Below are 22,766 nucleotides of genomic sequence, written 5' to 3' on the forward strand. Positions count from 1 at the left end.
CTGATTAATACTTCTCACCGCAGATGCCTCACCATTTGAATATTCCTGAGGCGTCAGACTGGGTCCTCAAGTCTTCATAGCAGTGCTCCTGCATGGCACCAGGTTGAGCTGTGCGGTTCCATATTGGCCGCGTGCCACTCTGGAATTGACAAGGCGGAGCTGTATAAAAGTGCCTGTCATTTCCTTTCTTTCCACAACTTTTAATGTGGATCCAGAACTCGGCCCCTTTTCGTCAGTTGACCTATTCCTTTCAGAATTCTTTCCGGCATTCTAGGGAAAGATGTCCCCACCAAAGTCTATAGGGTTCAAACTGTGCTGTGACTGTTGGAAGAAGATTTCAGTGATTTACCCACCCGAGGTCTGCCTCTGGTGTTTGAGATCGGACTATGACTTCATGTTAAGAATGTGCTTTCATACAACTGACTGTGATCTGGGCCATTAAGCGAAGCCACGGACCTTGCGCACTGTCCGTTTCAAGTCGAGGGTGCAGACTCATTCCTGCTCACAAGGTTACTCCCACAACAGCTACTCTTCGCTGTCGAAATTGTCCACTAAGTTCAAATCCAAGAAGAAGCAAGAAGTAGAAGTGGAACCTGACCTCCTCCCGCCACTGTCTAAAGAAGTTGGGAGGGCATTAAGCTGCCAACCGATCTCGCTCCCTATCCCTGATCATGCAACCGGTCCCACAACTGGTCCTCTTGCGCTTCAACTTTCCTGTTCCATTGGTGACGCTGCAGCAGGTGAGGGCTGTCTAGGAGGCTATGCTGTATATTTATGGCACTTCTCCTGCTCCTTCTGGCATGTGCCCTCGAGGAGCCATATGGGCCTCCAGTCAGATTGCTACTGGGAGGATCCATTCTCTGTGCACAAAGAACCTCTGTTTCTGCACTGACTCCGGTGCGGTCTTCCACTCCAGCTTCAGTTCTGCGTTGGTCCTTTCTCCACTGAGACCTGTCTTGAAGTCGCCGGAGGTCAAGTCCCTGCCGACACAGGTGTCTGACATTGAGCAGAATCCTCTTTGATCCCAACTGAGGTCGCGCATTGACTCTGCTCCAGTGAACTCAGTTCCATCATGCTCTGATTCTGACAAAACTTTCTTTCCCGCAACGCCTTTCTCAAAAGTTTCATCACCTTTTTGATTCAGACTATGATGATGATGATGTAGATTATTTACCTCACTTACACTATGATCATAATTACATGAATTCTCCTGGTGGACAAGATTGATGTCAACCTTGGATCCTATACAGAGCAAAGGACATCCTTTGCTGTAGTGATCAGACATGCAGCTGAGGTTCTGGACCTACTGATACCGTCAAATGTCTTTACGGAGGATATGCACGGAGGCACGCCTCATCTGGGCCCTTCGTTCCGTTTAATGAAGCCTGACTAACACTCTAATGGGCACTTGGGTGAAGCCTTGCTGTTTTCCATCAGTGAACAGGTAAGTGGTCAGTCACCATGGGCCACATTTTCCTCTGCTGCAAACGACTCCTGAGAGTTTTGTGCTCCAGGAGTCAATCAGTAAAGTTGGCCATAATGTACTCCCGGTGATTCCTCCGGACAGGTTGTTGAAAACGATTGAGGCGTTTAGGCAGCGACCCTTTTACATTTGACACATTTATTTCAGCGAAGTACAAAACTTTCTCAAATAACCTTGTCCCATGAACCATCCTTTGCATAGCCATTCTTGGCTGGCTTAGATGCTGTTTGATGTATCTACTCCAGTCTGAACCCCCAAATACCATCTGGCATTGCCAATATCACTCATCAGGCATATTGCTTTTTCACTATTTTTACCAAATGTTCTCCGCATTCATCTGCCTGCTGGGAATGCTATTTAAGTTTCTGGAGCTAGGATATTGATAGCTGTGATGATTAATTTTCACCAGAACAAGACATTTTGACTAGGTATGTTGTAGTTGGTCACATTTGCATGATTGTCTGTTGAATGTCAAATGTTTTATTTCACTTTACGGAACACGGAAGTCGAGTTTACAATGTTTCTGCTCAGGTGTAGTTTCGTATTAATCTAAAGGACAATTGTCCTTGTAACTTTTGTTTTTAGCATGGATTACAGAGTAGACCTGTAATTGCTGTTGGATATTGTCTTATAGGTCCTATGATGCATCAACCACCTGCCGCGCAGCAATACAGTATGCCTCAGGGAGGAGGACAGCATTACCAAGGACAGCAAGCTCCAATGGGGATGATGGGGCAGGTAAACCAAGCAAACCATATGATGGGTCAGAGGCAAATACCACCATACAGACCGCCCCAGCAGGGTAAGCTTGTGCACTTATTTATTTTAATCTTTACAGTTTTTCTGTGGCATGAGATTTACGGCATTTCTTTTCATTCGGTAGCTTAATTTCCATATCCTTCGCATTTCAAACACTTGTCCTTATAATTGAAATTGTGCCTTCCTAATGTTGGAGATTTTGTTCTTTTGTTGAGGCTTCATGCATCTCAAAACTCACTTTATTTGGTGTGAATTTTGTGCATGCAAACCAAGAACTCGGCCCATCTTTATTTAGTGTAAGTGCTTAAAAAGTTTGCCATTCCTAAATTCAATGTAGATGGTCTGTTGCCTCATTGACAAGATCTGTAGTAAACTGCATGTCAAAATGTATGATATGCTGAACTCACTTGAAGCCCATTGATTTTTAAAAGAAACCTGGTACACACTGTGTGAGTCGGAGCAAATTAGCAGCAGCACCACCAGCTATCAGTTTATCTTGAACTCCATTTTGTAAATACCAGTTTTGAGTATTCTGTGCTTCAAACCAGTTTCGACTGATTGGCAGCCCCAGTACTTCAATTTCTTTTTCTAGCTAGTCTGAAAAAACCTACAACTGTGACCTATCTTGAGAGATGTTTTCAGAGCTCCTTCTCTCCCTTACTTAGCCAACCAATAGGTTGTTTCGCAGATAGTTACCTTAATTGTCTGTTGATACTGTATTTTCTTCATTCATCCCATCCCTGCTTCTGGGAAATGAAATGCGTTGTTAAACGTTCCTGAGTGCACATTTTAGGGACATTCCAGAGCTAATCAGGTTTTTATTTGGAGGGAGTATCACGAATAAGTAATATCTCCCAATTGAAAAATCTACCTATACCTAGGGCTTGTCTAACTCCTTCTTTGCACCTTTCCTAGGCAACTTGAGCGAGTTACACATGTGAGTCAAACTTTCCACTCAGGTCCCAGTTCAACTCTGTTTTGGACACAAATCCTACTGGTGAGAATGCTATATTTCTCAATCAGCTGCACAATGCTCTTCTAATGTGATTTTTTTATTTACAATTTCATTTTTGAAGAAGCAGCAGAGTTTTTCATATGTCTTTGCAGCTCATCATGCCTTGTGCTAAAACATTTTCATTAAAGCTTCAGTGGTGCTCCAGAGTAGGTCTGTGCTGACTTTTCTACTCTGGTATAGGTGGAAGGCTTTGAAACCTGAAATGTTACGCCGACTCCCCTGAACACAAACAGGGAAAGTATTACAGTGACATTGGCTAAAATATTTAGAAACACATTACCTGATACAATTCTAATGCTGGAAAAAAATGAACCCAGAGTTCCTTACTCCATTTGCCTATTCTTCTCACGTCAAAGCCTTTTGACAGGCCATGCTGCATATTTTCAGGACAGTCCTGCCACCCTGTGAGCCGCTCTCCAAGGGGTAGTCAATGCCTGTAGGTTTAGTGAGACAGGTAACTCTGGAGCCGCCGGACTGTGAGCCTCCATGAACCTCGACATTGGTGCCGCTGCAGAGAACACCCATGCCTAGTAAGGTGACCGCCTCTGCTCTACTACTCTGTCTGTTTTAATGGCGGTCCTTTGGCAAAGCACCGCCTTGGGGCTCAAAGATTTGACTGGATACAGGAACTCTTTGAATTGGATTCCCATGCTTTATCTATGCGAAGACAGACTATAGAAGGAGGAGGATGACTCCAATGCTTTTACCTTTTATGCCTTCCCATGATAGAAGTTTTTTTATTCACTTCAGTGGTACAAAAAGCAGCGGAAGCACTTTAATTGCCTTCCCCCATGACTGAAACAAACGGAAATGTGTGTATTGAAATGCAACAACAATCATCTGCAGTGTCAAAAACTTTGCTACCATTTAAAAGGGTGATTTATTCATCACATCCTTCACTGAAAAGTTTGGTGATTCAATTCTCATCAGCCGGACAGAACCCTAACGCTTTTCGATGGCTCCCCAGACAATGGTTCATAAAAAGCTTGACTCAATGGGCAGACAAGTCTTTGCATTAGTCTGCCTGCCCTTATGCGAGTCCAGCACCACAAGCCTTTGTCAGCTCCCGCAGGTTGGGTTTCGTCCACACTTTGTTGGTCACATGTTCTCAGCACTGGTCAGTAATGGCTAGAAGTTTCTAAACAGATCAAGGTGTGGCCTGGAATCTGTAAACACAGTGGCTCGATCCTTGGCCCCAACAGTTGCCTTGCTCTCGTGGTTGGATGTACTCCACTTGCTTCTTATTGGATGTCCAAGCAACTCCAGCAGACATCTCCTTAGATCACAAGCAGCTCTTAAGGGAGAAGGATTACTACACCTGTGAGTACTTTGAAAACATTCATGCTACGCGCCCTTCCTTTCGTACTGCCCTTCTACAGCAAAGACATGCTTTCCGTCACATGCTTCAATCTTGGAGGTGGAATCCATTATCCTGCTAAGCAAAGGCGCCATGTAAGTGGTACCCTTGGAGAAAATGACCCAGACATTTACTCACTTTACTTATTTGTCCCTAAGAAGGATTGTGAATTGAGGCCCATCCCAAATCTCTTCCTCTTGAACCTCTTCATTCGGCTGGACAAGTTGTAAATGCTGCCCCTGAGTTTCTTTCTCCTGGCCCCCAGTGTGGAAAATTGATTGGTGTCCCTGAGCCTGCGGGAAACTTGCATTAGTCTACTAATTTTCCATTCTGACAAATGTTATCCAATGTTTACTGAGGGGTCTCAGCATTGTCAGTTCATGTTTCTACCATTTGATCCGATGAGCATGAATTACATTTTCACCAAGGTGCTAGTTGCTGTGGCAGGTTAACTCCGGCGGTTATGTGTATTTCAATACTTGAATAACTGGATGGTGAAAGGAGAGTCTTCTGCACTGTTCACTGAACATCCTACGTGCACTATGACACAAAATTTGGGGTTTAGAAAAAATTCCTATAAGTTTCATCTCGCCAACACAGACAAGATGGCCTTCAGAGGTGTGGTGTTTGGCACGACCTGCATGAAGGCTTTTCCTAGTCTTCAGAAGATTGTAGATATGAGGGATAGGATTAAAATGTTTCTGGCTCAAAATGCAGTCCGGTAAAGATATTGAACTCTGTTTATCCAGTATTGGGGTATCTTTCATAGATTCACATGCCTGAATCATTCCCCGTCGACGAGGCGGGAGTCCCACGGTAAATAAAAAAGCAGTGCAAAAAGCACTTTGTAGTAGTAGTAGGCCCTAGGAATAGGCCTGAGGCCTAAATTATAGTAGCCTATCTACCTCATTATGTAAAAAAGACCAAAGTCTTTGCTCCAACCAATCAGCTCACAGCACCCTCTAGAACCCTCTCTGCAGAGCCAGCTCTCCTCAGATTTTCACCGCACGTCGTGGGTGAAGGGAGTCTCCCTGAGCTCTGCTCAGTTTTTTCTTCAGTTTTACTTCTTTTTGGATTACATACTTCATTTCTCTGACCCAATTAAGGCGGTACTATGGCAGAATGGCAGTAACCAAGGTAATAGACTATGATTTATGTCTAACCTTTTCTTCAATCACTCTCACGTTCTGAGAGTTGAGGCCGTTTTGGGTCAGAGACTTTTACCTGCCACTTCTGAGGAGGATGAGGAAAGGTCGCAGGGAGAAGTCGCGCCAGGAGCCTACTGAGGGCGCGCATAAAAACCTGCCACTTCTGAGGAGGATGAGGTGAGGTCGAAGGGAGAAGTCGCGCCAGGAGCCTACTGAGGGCGCGCATTAAAGCCATAAGATTCACCTTGAGTCTTTATAGGCATTTCTAACTGAGGATACAACTCCCTTTTTCAACCCTGACACTACATCAGGGACGACCTTTTGACCGGACATTAGGAGTATATAACAAATATCTCCATGTTCTAATATTACTGCCTCACCAAACTGATCCTCATCTACGATGATCGTCGACGACGGCCTCTTCCTCGATGGTCGTCGATGATGGCCTCTTCTACGGGGGTTGTTGACGACCGCCTCATCTACGGTGGTCGTCGACGACAGCCTCGTCTACGACGGTCGTCTACGACGATCAGCGACGACGGCTTCGTCTACGACGGTCGTCGACGACTGCATCGTCTACGGCGGTCGTCGACGACGGGCCTCGTCTACGACGGTCGTCGACGACGGGCCTCGTCTACGACGGTCGTCGACGACGGGCCTCGTCTACGACGGTCCTCGTCTACGACGGTCCTCGTCTACGACGGGCCTCGTCTACGACGGGCCTCGTCTACGACGGGCCTCGTCTACGACGGGCCTCGTCTACGACGGGCTTCGTCTACGACGGTCGTCGACGACGGGCCTCGTCTACGACGGGCCTCGTCTACGACGGGCCTCGTCTACGACGGGCCTCGTCTACGACGGTAGTCGACGACGGGCCTCGTCTACGACGGTCGTCGACGACGGGCCTCGTCTACGATGGTCGTCGACGACGGCCGCACATTGATGACGGCCTCATCTCTATGACTGCTGATCTTTGATAGTGTCATCTACAATGGCAATGCCTAGCTTCGACGGACATCTATGACAGCCTTATCAAGGTAGCTTCATATACATATGGCCTCATTTGTGCATGGTCTACAATACACATGGCACCATCTATGCATGGTATCATCTATGGCTGACCATCATTCAATTGCCTCATCTATGAGTGCCTCATCTACGGAGGATATCACCTATTTTAACCTCATCTATGATGGTATTGCTATGACTGTCTTCTATGACAGCATCATTCTCTAACAATGGCCTCGTCTACCTATGGCCTCGTCTGCCAATGGCTTCCTCTGTAAAGGGCTTGCTTGAATGATGGCCTTGTATGCCAATGGCCGTGTCTAATAATGGCCTCGTCTACCTATGACCTAGTCTATCAATGGCTCTGTCTCAGTGGTTTTATCTTCCACTGGCCTCATCTCCTGATGTTCTCATCTACCGATGGCCGCATCTACCGATGGCCGCATCTACCGATGGCCGCATCTACGAAGGGCAAATGGCCCCATTTGTTACCCTCATCTACGGATGCCCTCACTTATGATTGCTTAATCTTCAATGGCATTGTATATGGCTGTCGTCTGACAGCCTCGTTTAGAAGGGTTGCTCATGACGGTCATCTATGACGTCGTGCTAGTCTGCAATTACCCCGCTTACATAACCATGTCTACGACAAAGTCTATGATGAGATTGGCTGAGATGGCTTCAGCGGTAAGAGCATCATATATATTCTTAATGTAGTGGGCAGCAGCTAGATTATGACTGCCAGCTACAGGCAAACAGAATATATCCTTCATGGTTTCGAGGAGGTATGCATCACGAGAGTGGTACGTGTAATAGACTAAGTCTATTCCAGCAGTGTTTCTGCGCATAGAATAGAAATTATGTATACCTACTAGCAGCCCCTCCGATCTGATAGGCCATCGTTCGACCAGATTAAGTAACTTCACAGACTGTTCTTTAGCAATCTAAAATCCTGCAATACCTATCTCCACACTGCCTTACAAAGAAGGATGTCGTCTGAACCTTATTAAAAAATAAAATAAAAAAAAAACTAATTTCTCTACTTTGGCAGTGGCCTCTAGTAGAGCTGACAATCTTTTATCCTTCATCGGTTTTTATGATCGTCCAATGTGGTTGGACATAGCGAATTTCAATGACCTCATTCCTGAGAACCGAAGGCGGGATGCAGGAAAGATTCTGTTGGAAGGTGCACGCCAGGAATGGCTTAAAGCCGCTACCTTCAGCCCTGAGCGAAGTTTCTAGGCATGGCCTATGATGAAGAGTTGTCGGTTTGCTAAACATTTGAATGAAGCCCCCTTAGTTATAAAACCGGGCACTGATAATGCACGATCATTAAGCACCCTTCAATATGGGCGCGGATCTTTCAGAGAAGCGGAATAAAGGGGTTTTCATCAAGAGAAACATACCAAACCCAATCGGATGAACAGTATCAATCTCAGTATAGTCTTGCAGCCAGGCATCTTTCCGTAGATAGTCTGTCTACTTTCTCCCGAAGGTTTCAGGTTTTTGTTTCCAAGCAACAAGGAACTATATCGGACCAATGTGTTCTAAACCTAGTAACCAATGGCCACTCCCTGGAATTCATCAATCAGCCATATCCTACTCCGCCCAGGGGTCCCCCTCCCCCTCGTTTTTCATAACACTTGTTATTTAAACAAAGGATATTTTATGGCTTCTCTGGATGGAGAGGGTGCGAATTTCCACATACTTGTCCATCCCAAACAGCACGAATATCTTCGCTTTCACGCGGCTGCCGCCCATTATAGGTGCGTAGTGCTCCCGTTTGGGCTGAGATCGTCACCAGGAGCCTTTCACGAAGTACTTGGTACTAGTGGCAGCAACATTGAGATCTTGAGGAATGCAAGTGTTCCCCTGTCTAGGCGATTGGCTGCTTACAGGTCCTTCTGAACATAATCAGGATTGCCACAGTAGATGTACCCATCTCATTTTTTCTCTGGGGCTGATTCTCAACGACCGCAAATTGCAGTTAGGTCCTCTCCAAGTAAATGTATTTTCTCGGAGCAGGTTTAGACACAATCCACAACAAAGCATTCTTGTCACACGACCAACAGTTGTGTTTTCAAAAATGGGCAAGGTTAACTTCATAAGGTCAGTTTCAGTTCAAATGTTTGTTTCGTTCCTGAAGATGTGCTCTTCAGCGATACATCTCATTTCATTAGCATGGCTCAAAATGACACCTTTTCAGATAGAACTACAGTTTCAAGATCAATAACCTATGGGTTCGTTCGACGATACCATCAAGGTTACGCCGTGCATGATCAATCCTGTACATTGCTGGTCGCAGACAGAGAATATAGCCCAGGGTCGCACGTTCCTGCAAACCATTCCAGGGTTAATTTTAACGATTGATGCCTCCATGGAAGGATGGGAAGGTCATCAGCAGGATTTGCAGAATTCGAGGAACATAGTCTCAAAGACGACAACAGCAGATCAACAGGCTTGAGCTCCACAACGCTGTTCTGTCCCCCCTAGCATTCCTCTTGAGGATTGAGGGTTCGTCTGTGCCAGGACAGACCGCAAACACCATCCGCATGTATTATATCAATACACAAGGAGAAACAAAATCTGCTATGCTCTCGCACGAGGTTCAGGATTTGTGCGAAGGAGTTGCATTGCACAAGATGTCTTGAGAGCCGCACATGTCAGGGCTCTCTACAATGCTCTGAGCATGTCTCAGTCGGACTGTCACGAGTGGACGCCGGGAAAGGGACAGGTAACCCAGTTTTTCCAAGTTTGGGTTAATCTGGCACGGGATCCCTTTGCATTCAGAGAGAACAAGGACGGCCGATATTATGCCAGCAGGTTTCCTTAACAGGAATCAAGAGGGAATGCCCTGTCCATGCTAGGGTCAGGGGTTTGTGCGTATGAGTTTTCCCCCAATACCATTGGTTCCGAAGGTGTTCTGCAAGATGAAGCTGCAAGGTTACCATCTGATTCAGATTGCACCCTGTTGGCCAATTTTGGTTCTCGGAACGTCTGCTATTGTTTATATATAGACAAGCCCATTCGGCTGCGGCTTGGGCCTACGATATTGGCAGGGGACGGAGATCAAGTGGTTCGTCCGGATCCACAGTCATTACTATTGCACGCACAGCTTATCATTTATTAGAGTTCAAGGGCATCAACGTTTCAAAGAACTGTTGTGAAATGTTGGCAAATTCTCGTGCCCGAGGCACAATCAAGGCTTCTCGCCTCAAATGGAAGCGATTTTGCGGTTAGTGTGAGGTGATAGCCATTCACTCAATTACAGTTACTGCAGAACAAGTTCTCCATTATCTGCTCTTCTAGCCAAGTCTGGGCTTAGTTTTTCTTCAACAAACAAAATGTGTCTTGCTGCTCTTTCCAGAATTAGGAAAAGTAAAAAATTTTCTTTTTTCTGCTCTTCGGTGCTTGTCAGACAGTTTATGAAAGGGCTTTTCCGAGCCTTTCTCTCCAGTGCGAGCGCCCTCCCAGGGTGAGCACTCTGCATTGCTAGTGCAGCTGATGCAGTGTACATTTGAGCTGATCCATAAACCAGCTCTCAGATTCCTCACCTGGAAGGTTGCTCTTTTACTGGCTCTTACTTTGGAAAAAAGGGTTCGTGAAATCTAAGCTTTCACTAGAAGGAACACCTCACTTTTACATTTTCCTCAGAACTATGTCACCCTTTGGTCGAATCCTGGGTTCATTTCTAGGGTACCGACACAATTTCACTCTAACGAACCGGTAAGATTAAGGACATGCATGTTTTCTTTCCAAATCCTTCAACCCCAGCGGACAGAACATTGCATTCTTTAGACATCAAAAGATGCTTAAACTTCTACTCCAGAGAACCAAGACTTTTAGAAAATCAGATCATCTGTTTGCGACTTATGGCCGGATTACATTGGTTATAGTGGTCACTTAAGCTACGTTTTCTAGCTGGATAGCCTCTGCCATCCAGTTCTGTCACATTAAGGCTAACCGACCATTGACAAGGTCTGTTCGATCTCATTTCACAAGAGCTGTGGCAGCGTCTGCAGCTTTGTTTGCAGGTGTGACGCTTGAAAACATTTGCCGTGCTGCGACATGGAAGAATGTCCACACGTTTACAAAACATTACTGCCTACAATCAGCAAAGCAGAATGATGCGGCAGTGGGCCAAACCGTTTTTTACGCCACATGTTTCCATACATTCAGGTTCTAATGTTGGCTTATTTCTGAAAAAGTACATACAATTCAAGTTGTTGTTTATGATATACAGACATATGTTATCATATACTGAGTTTCTATGATACTAAGGTTCCTTTCCTGTAGGAAATTGCATGATTTCTATGTTGGTTCGGAAGATGACTTGTTAATAGGTCAATCTCTAGGCGATTGTTGGTTGTTAACGGTACATTCATGGGGGTGCACTACAATAAGTCTCCCACCATCCGCAACCGACTTTGCCAGGTTTACTGCTTGCTATTCTGATTCAGGCATGTGAATCTATGAAAGATACCCCAATACTGGATAAGAAAACAAGTTACTTACCTGTAACTACGGTTATCCAGTATTGGTATCTTTCATAGATTCACATGCACCCACCCTCCTCCCCGGAGAGTCAGTTCTCTAAGATTGGGATACTTGTTCCCACTTGTGCTACGAAAATCTGAGGAGAGCTGGCTCTGCAGAGAGGGTTCTAGAGGGTGCTGTGAGCTGATTGGTTGGAGCAAAGACTTTGGTCTTTTTTACATAATGAGGTAGATAGGCTACTATAATTTAGGCCTCAGGCCTATTCCTAGGGCCTACTACTACTACAAAGTGCTTTTTGCACTGCTTTTTTATTTACCGTGGGACTCCCGCCTCGTCGACGGGGAATGATTCAGGCATGTGAATCTATGAAAGATACCAATACTGGATAACCGTAGTTACAGGTAAGTAACTTGTTTTCTTTCTCGTACCTACATTTGTGGGTGTGCCTCTCCAGTTTATTGGCGGGTTGTCCACTCAGTCCCTTGTAGTTGTAGGCCACCATACTTATGAATTCGCGACTGCTTGGGCTGGGCTGCCTAACCCTCCAACTCTATGGCGTGGAGCATTCATGGATTCTTAACATAAGGTTGAAATCAGAGGGAAGGTACAGTATCCATCAGAAATATTGCTACTCAAGAAGGTAAGTGTCGGGCTTCAGGCAGGCAACTTGGACAGTATTCGGGATTATGTCAGATAGTCTATTATTTGACATCAAATGACAAAGGTTATATCCTGCCTTTGTTAACTTCTATCCTCCTTGACAGTCTATCTTCTGAAGTGAGAGATTTTACTAAGTCCTTATTTGGGGGTCCCTGCTTGTTATAAAGAGAAGAAATATAGTCCTGTGTGAAAGAAAGAACAGTCTTTCAGGGCAGGCTACCAATCTCGAACTGTTCACCTCCTGTCTCTTGCGGGAAACGCCCACTAACCATGCTGTCTATAGTATGTAGTCTTCACCACACAGGTAAGTATTTGTACCTTTACCATACAGGTAAAAGTATTTAAATAACACTTTTTATGTTACTTAAAGCAAAAGCAGTTTAGGTGCAGGTAGAGGTAAAGAGAAGTAAGGTTTTTTTTTTGTGTTATGGGGTGGGTTATGTTATGATCCGAAGTTCTGGCCTGATTGAGGTACTTAATGTCTTCTGATGGCAGAGGCTTATAGAGACCTTCTCCCCTGATACATTACAATTGCACAATTCACAATTCATTTTATTATGATTTGGAATTCCAAGGAATTCCACATAACATTACAATAAAACATTAATTCATAAAAAACAGTATTTAAAAGTACAAAGAGTTACACCATTAAAATCTTATCTATGGGAGATAAATATTAAATGAAAGCAGCAGCAAGATTTCTATAAAGTACCGTATAAAGTGCACATGCCATCTACAATATGCAGACGTAAAGAAACCATAATCCTAATCCAGGCCTAATACCTGAATCAACCCTTTTAGCTTAGCCCAAAATTACTAAAATCATATACATTTATGCAATTATTATCCAATATACAGGCAGTAGTTAACAAAAGCAATTAAAATATTTCTTATGTCGAGGACAGAGAACAGTGTTAACAGCAGATGATTTATGCAAGATGATACTAAAAGTGCAAATATATCAAGATAAAGTGCTAGTGCATCGACACCCTAATCCAGGACAGAACTCAGGATGATTATCTAGCAACAATTTAGCCAAATTAACTCAGAACAAAGAACTGAAAAATGTAAGTAGCAAACAAAATTTGTTAAAACACACTACTAAACAATGATACTTATCCGATGTTGCAAGTATTAAAAATTCTTAAAGTGCTTAAAAAGTGCTAAGACAAGGGAAGTTATACAAGGTACTACATGAACCACTGTACCCCCTACTTAGACTTTCTAATATATATTTAAAAATTCTTTTAAAAAACAGAAAATCTTAAAACCTATCTGTTTTGACGGGGGATGCAGAAGAAAGTTGCGTGCCTGATCTGCTGTTGAAATATTATAATGTAAAAAACCAGACCGTAGAAATTTGCGTCGCATTGAACTAAGTGCTGGGCACACAATCAAAACATGTTTAAAATCTTGGATGCCTCCATTGCATAAATCACAAATTCTTTCATTTTTGGGGATACCCTCCCAAGCTCCTGTTACTATCCTCAGCGGCAACAAATTCATTCTTAGGAGTAAAATCACTCTGCGTACACCATGTTTCAAGTTCCAAAGAACATACGGCTGAGGATTTTTTACAATTGAACTCTCCGCTAAGCAATCCAGTTTACCATTCCCTCGGCATATTTCCAGATCTCTTTCTCGTGAGATCACATATATGTTTTTTTTTAATTATATGCTTTAATTCTATTTTGTTTAAACCTGCTGCCCCTGTTATGTCCAAACCAAAGGTACTTAAAGCTTTTAAATAGTTTCTAAAAATTACACTTTTACACAATGTTATCAAAAATTTCCTTGTGCAGAGCTAGCCTTAATAGATTTTCTTGACCATTTATCAAAGCATTACACCACCTTAAAGACCCTGCCAATGACAAAACATATGTTGAGAGGAGGCCAAATTCGAGCCTAAGAGCCGCAATTAATGCAGCGTGACTCAGGTTACATATTTGGCGCCAGATTTTGCCTTCCACTTTATCGAACTTAGCCCACTCACATTCGTCAATTGTTTCACTAGCATAATTCAAGGTCGGCGGAATCTTTATTTTGTACACTGCTATAGTATGTAAAAAAATGTCTTTTCCCGCATTGCTTATACAAGCGGTTAATTGCCGAAGCTTGTGAAATAGCTTTACTTTTGCAGTGATCTAAATGTCTGATAGCAGAGCACCTATTTGTAAAAAAAATTCCTAAATAAGGATAAAATGTCACTATTTCCATATTTTCATCTCCCAAATACCATTTCAGATTTGATCTAACCTTACAGCCTTTCTGACTAAAAATCATCACCTTACTCTTAGAAGTGTTTATTTAAAAAAAATATTCTTTAGTGTACCTGACCAGCTCCGTCAAACGTCTTTGCAACCCAATTGGAGTTAGATCCATGATGATTGCGTCGTCAGCATACAGTAAACAACTTATTTTAGATCACCCACTTGTGGAGGGTCCCCTTTACTCTCCCCTACCCGGCTAGGGAGGTCATTTATGTAGATTGAGAAGAGTAAAGGGGCCAAGTGGCACCCCTGCTTCAGCCCATTGTGGGTAGTGATTTTCTTTGATAGGCCTTGAGTCCCCCCCAACAGAACTTGAGTCCACGTAGAGGAGTGGAGAGCAATTATTACTCTTAACAAATTCCCTGGGATCCCCATCCTTATCAATTTCCTCCACAGCGTCCCCCGGTCTACCCTGTCAAACGCTGTGGAGAAGTCAATGAATGCTGTATACAGTGGTATCCTCCGCCCCGCAGGATATTTATCAATTAAGGTTTGCAAGACAGAGATGTTGTCTAGGGTGCCACTATTCTTCCGAAAACCAGACTGTTCAAGGGGAATCAAGTTACTACCGAATACCCACTCTTGCAAGTGGACAAGGATGCTTTTTGCAAACAGTTTTCCCGTTGCGTCCAAAAGGGAGATTTGCCTATAGCTTGCAGGTGAATTTTTAGGGCCTTTTTTATATAGAGGTACTATTATACTGCCCTTCCAGGAATTAGGGATATCCCCGAACTTATCACAATGGACGAACAGGGGATGTAACACCTTTGCCCAATCGCCGCGGTCTTTTATCATTATCGCTACAGGGACATCATCCGGCCCCATTGCCCCGGAGTATCTCGCCCCCTTAATGTATCCCTCAAGTTCGCTCATTACAGGTGCTTCTACCTCTTCTATGGATGATGCAATCCCATTAAACCCCTCAACCCCAATATCTGTAGGAATGGGGGCGTACAATAGGGATATATAAGTAGACCATTCAGATTCAGAGATCAACATGGGCTGGGATTTTACTCTACTGTCACAGTATTTGGCAATCAATGCCCAGTACTTTCTAGTGTCCCCCGAGGCTGCCACTTCCCGAAGGTTAACCCATTTTTCGTCTTCAGAGGCCCTGCGAACTGCAGCTATTTTTCTTTTCCGGGCCTGTTTTAATCTGTATATCTCTTTTTGTCTTGATGGCCATGGGTCTGTAAATTGCAATCTAATCAACCCATTTATCTTATTATTAAAAGTTTTAATTTCATTAAGAGGAGTTACTCTGGGTGCAGCACTCTCACCTTTCATCTTTATTCCCAGCTTTCTGACAGCAGTCATGACTCTTTCATACCTCACAATCGGGTTCTCCCAGATTAAACTGAACGCAATGTTCTTAAATACCCAATGTAGATTCGGAAGGTTCTTATGTGACCAACAAGTACGACCATTACTTCGAGAGTATGTTACTATCTCTTTCCTCTGGTTCCATAGTTCGGGTTTCTCGAAGTTTAAAGAAATCTTAACAGCCAATATATTGTGGTCACTCAAATTAGTTGGGAGAACCTTAAACTGGGAGCATACCCCAAACAGTTGAAATGACACTGCCATATAATCGAGAAGGGAATTTCCATGTGACCCGTGAAAGGTGAAGGCTGCAGGAGAGTCCTCTGGGAATCTGCCATTTAATACTATAAGGTCAAGATTTCTTAAATTTTGCAGCAGTAAAAGGCCACATTTATCAGATCTTAAATTCTCTTCCTCTTGAACCTCTTCATTCGGCTGGACAAGTTGTAAATGCTGCCCCTGAGTTTCTTTCTCCTGGCCCCCAGTGTGGGAAATTGATTGGTGTCCCTGAGCCTGCGGGAAACTTGCATTAGTCTACTAATTTTCCATTCTGACAAATGTTATCCAATGTTTACTGAGGGGTCTCAGCATTGTCAGTTCATGTTTCTACCATTTGATCCGATGAGCATGAATTACATTTTCACCAAGGTGCTAGTTGCTGTGGCAGGTTAACTCCGGCGGTTATGTGTATTTCAATACTTGAATAACTGGATGGTGAAAGGAGAGTCTTCTGCACTGTTCACTGAACATCCTACGTGCACTATGACACAAAATTTGGGGTTTAGAAAAAATTCCTATAAGTTTCATCTCGCCAACACAGACAAGATGGCCTTCAGAGGTGTGGTGTTTGGCACGACCTGCATGAAGGCTTTTCCTAGTCTTCAGAAGATTGTAGATATGAGGGATAGGATTAAAATGTTTCTGGCTCAAAATGCAGTCCGGTAAAGATATTGAACTCTGTTTTCTCGTACCTACATTTGTGGGTGTGCCTCTCCAGTTTATTGGCGGGTTGTCCACTCAGTCCCTTGTAGTTGTAGGCCACCATACTTATGAATTCGCGACTGCTTGGGCTGGGCTGCCTAACCCTCCAACTCTATGGCGTGGAGCATTCATGGATTCTTAACATAAGGTTGAAATCAGAGGGAAGGTACAGTATCCATCAGAAATATTGCTACCCAAGAAGGTAAGTGTCGGGCTTCAGGCAGGCAACTTGGACAGTATTCGGGATTATGTCAGATAGTCTATTATTTGACATCAAATGACAAAGGTTATATCCTGCCTTTGTTAACTTCTATTCTCCTTGACAGTCTATCTTCTGAAGTGAGAGATTTTACTAAGTCCTTATTTGGGGGTCCCTGCTTGTTATAAAGAGAAGAAATATAGTCCTGTGTGAAAGAAAGAACAGTCTTTCAGGGCAGGCTACCAATCTCGAACTGTTCACCTCCTGTCTCTTGCGGGAAACGTCCACTAACCATGCTGTCTATAGTATGTAGTCTTCACCACGCAGGTAAGTATTTGTACCTTTACCATACAGGTAAAAGTATTTAAATAACACTTTTTATGTTACTTAAAGCAAAAGCAGTTTAGGTGCAGGTAGAGGTAAAGAGAAGTAAGTTTTTTTTTTGTGTTATGGGGTGGGTTATGTTATGATCCGAAGTTCTGGCCTGATTGAGGTACTTAATGTCTTCTGATGGCAGAGGCTTATAGAGACCTTCTCCCCTGATACATTACAATTGCACAGTTTAGATCTATGTTTTATATTCACTTTTACTGCATAGATAGGAATTTTATTTAATATCTATGAAGGCTCCATTTTTTTCAATTCCTCTAATTTTGGTATGGGCTTTATTAACTATCAAATAAAAGTTTCACTCCCGATGAACACAAGTTGAAATATCGACTAGTAGCCTGTTATCATCAGCATATCCTATTCAAAAAAAGATGCAGCAATCCAGGCAACGTCCGTAGGAAGCAAAGTTAATCTTTTTAGGTTGAAAATACTTGGATTTTTTCAATTCTTGTATCTGCATCCTGTAAACCGATTTTAAAACCAAATCTAAACTTTCAAGAGAAAGTTGACCGACAGGAATTTGGATGTCATTTGTTATTTCCTGAATACTCCCATTGTGAGTTTCAAGGTGAATACCAAAGTTGGTTGACCAGTACAATTGGCCTCTTTGTGTGAAACGTTATTTTGTTCTTTGGAGTAGACCGTTCACATTTCTGGACTGCTAGAGAAATAGGAAAGTGTTGTGATGTACCCATATAACCCTTTACCAGACTAATAACATGGATATCCTTCCACGCTAATCTCTTTTTGATTACCAAGATCCACATGCAATCCATCAGCAGCTCTGGAACAAGTGTTTGACATCAGTTTCATTTGCATGTAGTGATGTGCTTTGTGGGTGATGACAAGTGCTATAGACTTTGATTCCTATGTAGTGTTGATCATGTAAATGTTATAAACTGTCTAAAGAGGTGCCAGTCATTGGACACGATTCAATGTTATTAATCAAATAAAGAAAATCTCTAAATATTGTGAAATTTGAAAAAATGTATTGTAATGCCTTTTCGTTGTCCCTGACTTTGTATAATTAACATAATGCAAATTCAATTTTAAAATGTGATAAACACTTTAAAAAATGTTTTAGTTGTTTATTTTATGCCATCAAGTTGATTAGACTATTATTAAACTTCCATCGCTGTTGTGCATTTCTGTTGACTCCATTCCACCTCCCACCCCGGATTCAGGGTTCGTTTGAAGTTGAACTTTTGGAGCTGTGTGTTTTTATTTAGAAAATATTTCTGTGGTGTTTACCGTTTGCTCACCTTGAGTACCATAAAATAGTTTAAGAGCAGCAGTGATTTTCATTACTTCAAGCTCTACTCAAGTGAAAACATTTTAAGAACTTTACCAAACGCTAATATCATGCTTCCCAATTTTAGCGGAGGAAGCAAATCAGTTTGTGTACAGAAAGCCAGTATAATCTCATTGCTTTCTTAAATACCAAAGTTATTCTTGATCCCTGTATTTGGTTAGTAACATTTTGATCGTTTTAAATGCAAGGGAGTAGAATTATTCTATTGGTGGCAACCGTGGGCACGTGGGCAGTTATTTGAAGTTAGTCTTATTCATTTAGAACTCCTTTATTAATATTTATTTTCTCAAAGCAAAAGCCTCTTCCTTAGTCTCTCATAATACAGATTGACCTTGCGACTGGAGTATTTTAATGGCAGCTGCACGGCATGTAGGAAGCAACTATTCATTCTAGTGAACATATAACTCCAGCATTACATGGCATTCCTTGGCCTCCTGCTAAAGTTGTGATAGTCAGACCAGTTTTTCCTGGAAACAGTATTTGATGTTATAGTGTAGAATTGGCTCCATTATTAACCAGTAATTCACTGCAGGTAGGTATCCCCACTGCAGGCTGGGGGATTGGTTCTAGAAGACAAGGGTTAGAATTAAAATTACCTTTTGGTTGTAGTGATCATTCTCGTTATAGCTTATTAAATACAAAAATGAATATAAAAATTCTTAGTGTGAAATAGGCCCTCATTCTTCTTCCTCCCCTAAAGATTACTTGCTAGACACAGTTGGTACTTTATGATCTGTTCAACACTGGGTTTCTAATTAGTACATAAAAGGCCTTTGCTAGTATAGTACCCTACTACCATTCTTTTGGTTGATGAAGGGCCAATTTGGTATTCTGAGATGATATTCTTATTCTTTAAATCTCCCTTATCCAGTGAAAGGAATATATTTTCTAAGACTCCCCAACAATGATTGCCTCTTTCTCCTCAGTTCTACTGTAGAAAATATGCAGATCTCACCCCTGTATTCGTTCCAGCATCCCCACTTACGATCCCATTTTCGTGGACACCCTCTCCCTTTATGCCCTGCTTTTCTGCAATCATGGCATAGTCCATGTCCTTTGCCCAGTCTCGTAAGTGCGGTGTCGTGTCCACCCCCCATTTCTGGGTGATATTTCGTTTTGCTATGCTCCAACCCATTGTGGCCCAGGACTACTCCGCCTGTGAGAGGTCAGTTGCTTCCCAGATATTAAGGAGATATAGTGTGGGGGATGGTCGTATAGGTTTTTCGCAAGTCCTGACCAGTTGTCGGGTGACGTCTGTCCAGTATTGTTGTATGCGTGGGCAGTCCCAAAGGATATGTAGGAATGTGCCAGTCTGATCACAGTGTTGTAGGCAGAGTAGATCGGGCCTCCGACCCAGCCTGAATAACAGTGCAGCGTCAAAATACACCCTGTGGAGAATCTTGAGCTGGACCAGCCGTAGTCTCATCGGTATAGCCACCTCCCGGGGAGAGGCTAGTGCCTCTCTCCAATCCTCATTGGCCAACTCCCCCAAGTCAGCCTCCCAGCTCGACCGTAGTTTCAGCATTGGGTCGGTTTGGTAGTTGACCGGTTTCTTATATGTGAGGGAGATAGCCTTGTGGTCCATTGCATCCAATAACAGCCTGTCCTCTAGTGGTGAGGAATCTGGAAGGGAGGGGCGTCCTTCGGGAGGGCCGAATCAATGGCATGACTGATCTGGAGATATCGAAAAGCCTCCGACGGTGCTAATTGGTACTTAATTTGAAGGTCCGCAAACTTGGCTTTCTTCCCTTTCACCCACATGTCCCCCACCGTAGATATCCCAATCATGTCCCATTTATCAAACCCCGCACAGGTACTGAGGCAGCCTAAAATATCTGGTTCCCACAGGGGGTAGCCTTTGTGCGGTGGAATCCCTGCCAACCAGCCTTCGCTGGACTCCATGCCATACTTCCACCGTACGCGCATTTGGGCCAGTCAAACGTAGCTTTCTATAGTTGGTATACAATGCCCTATTGTAGCCCCCTTACCCATTAGCCAATGGTCTGTGCGAAAGCTGGGGTCTTCGTGTGGTCCAAACACCCATCTGTTAATGGCTGTCAATTGCGAAGCCTGGTAGTAAAGGCGCATATCCGGCAACCCTATACCCCAGTCGTACCATCCCATAGTGAGCTTAGTTATGGCTATACGGGGCGGTTTATTCTCCCACAGCAATTCCCGCACTGCGGCTTCAATCTGAAGGGAATAAGAATTAGGAATTGGATTGGGAGCATTTTGGAGGGCATAGAGAAATCGTGGCAGGGCGAGCATTTTGAATAGAGACACGCGTCCCAAAAGAGTAAGGGGCAGTGCCCTCCAATGTGTTGCGTCTAGAAATGACACATTTTTGAACTACGAGAAGCTAAAAAAAAATCTTGAGATTGCTAGGAAAAACCCTGAAATGGAAGGTTAACCCTTGCTTTACAATCCACACTAATTAATTTCACATTTTGGTGCAGCTTCTATTATACTCTGCATATTACAATTTAAAAACAAAATGCATATTACAGTGCTTTCAGTCGCATGCTGGTACCTCATAGCACCATAATACAAAAATCACTATCCACCACTGTACTAACAAGGAAAACGAGCATTAAAAATGCAATAGGTCTTGCCTTTTATTAAATTAAAGCCATTTGCTTAGCTATACAGTACCATTAGCAAAGCAAATGGCTTTAACTTAATCAAAGGCGAGACCTATTGCATGTTCAAAGCTTGTTTGATAGGTCTTGTAATGAACGAAAGTGAAAGTAATATCGGGTATCCTATTTGGACTCAAAATTCCGGAAAGAAATACTATTCTGGGTTTGGTAAGTGTTTCTTGTGCTAAAAATAGCGTTCTGATGTCTTCACCTGCCTGCCTGAAAACAAGAGTGAAGAAGTGAATTTGTTATTCAAAACAGTGTCAAAACTTAGCCATTATCATGAGATGGCAATTCCGCTACGCTAGATCGCTATAATTTCAACCTGTGGACCTCTTGGAGCAGGTTATGGAGAACCTAGAAAGCGAGTAAAGTTTGGGGTTTAAGAAATCCTTTAAAAGGCTTCAACTCCTGGAACAGCACAGAAAACTCTGCTTACTCTTGAAGAGTCTCTTCCTGATTACACCTCACATTCTTGATACCTCAATTACAGTAGTGGGTTCTTGTCCGTACGGAAACATGAGGGCTAGAGGGAGCCCATGCAAAAGTTATGTGGCAGTGACAGAAAAGACCCAGACTCCTAGACTAGAATGATTAAAGAAGGGACCATAGAACAGTAGAAGGGACACTTCAAATGCAGCCTGAAGGAATGTGGTTTGAAGTATGCATTAAGCATGCAAAACTCTACTTACACCAATACAAAACAAAGTGTCTTAAAGTGGAAGCAGCACTTCTTTTGTAAACAAATTAGAGAGATATTTGTGAAAAACTCTACTTTCCCTCCCTCATCTGCGCCTCTGTGTCCCTTTAATCTGGTTTCAAGATTGTATACTGCATAGCACCTTCCAGTCACCGTAATGTGCAAATTAGTAGTCTGTTGTATGTTTAATACAACATGTGCAGGTCTCTTTAACGGACATGTGTTTCAACTGCTCCTGTCATTTTGATGAAAAGGTGGACTCTGCGCTAGAACATTTTAAAGAAAGCGGAGTCACAGTATGTTCTCTGACCCTCTCTGCTGCAGTCTGGCATTCCCCATAACTATTTTGCCTGTTTAGAGTATATGCCAGGGACATGGTGTATCAGCAGAGCAACCCTCCGCTCCTGCACAAGAGAATTCCAAGCCCTTTTGAGGTCCGGCTGTGTGTCAGGGAGACAACAGCCCATCCATCATGGAATGTGCACCTCCTAATCTTATGTCCTTCTGACAAGAACTGCAAAACCTCTTCAGTGTAACTTTAGTGTCACACAACCATCCTGTGGGAGGGAGGATGAACTGCTTCATACACGGGTGACAAAACATCACATTGATAAATGGGTCCTGCAGATTGTCGCAATACGGCTACGCCCTCCCACTCCTCTCGACTCTACACATCTGCCAGTGGAACGCTTGTCGGAGGACCACCTGTTTGTCTTATGCCTAAAAGTGCTGGCTCTTTAGTTCCAGCACTAGAAGTGGAAGATGCACTTATTCCTATTATTTCATTGGGCTGAGGTCTACATCCTATTTTAGACCATCCGCCTCTCAATGTCTTCTGCGCCAAGACAGATTTGCTTCGGCCCATATTCTTTCTGTCCTGCATCCCAGAAATGTGGCCTTTGGAATGCTTATTTTCACATCCCGTCCTGCAGGGATACAGGTGCTACCTGCAGTTCAGAGTGGATCACAAGCACTTTTAGTTTGCTGTGCTCCTTTTCAGCCTCACCAGTGCCCTTCAGTTGTTC

General features: G+C 43.3%; 1 protein-coding gene across 6 annotated transcripts in view; it reads left to right on the forward strand.

Moving 5' to 3' along the window:
* The window catches only part of SS18 (SS18 subunit of BAF chromatin remodeling complex), a 390,130-nt gene that overhangs the window by 181,836 nt on the left and 185,528 nt on the right, over positions 1-22,766 (forward strand). For all 6 annotated transcript variants that reach the window (XM_078687399.1, XM_078687401.1, XM_078687400.1 and 3 more), the window contains one exon: positions 2,118-2,285. In XM_078687399.1, the coding sequence (XP_078543525.1) occupies positions 2,118-2,285 (168 nt within the window). The remainder of the gene's footprint in view (positions 1-2,117; positions 2,286-22,766) is intronic.

The sequence above is a fragment of the Lissotriton helveticus genome, chromosome 4_1 (assembly GCF_964261635.1).
Source record: "Lissotriton helveticus chromosome 4_1, aLisHel1.1, whole genome shotgun sequence".
Classification (NCBI taxonomy): Eukaryota; Metazoa; Chordata; class Amphibia; order Caudata; family Salamandridae; genus Lissotriton; species Lissotriton helveticus.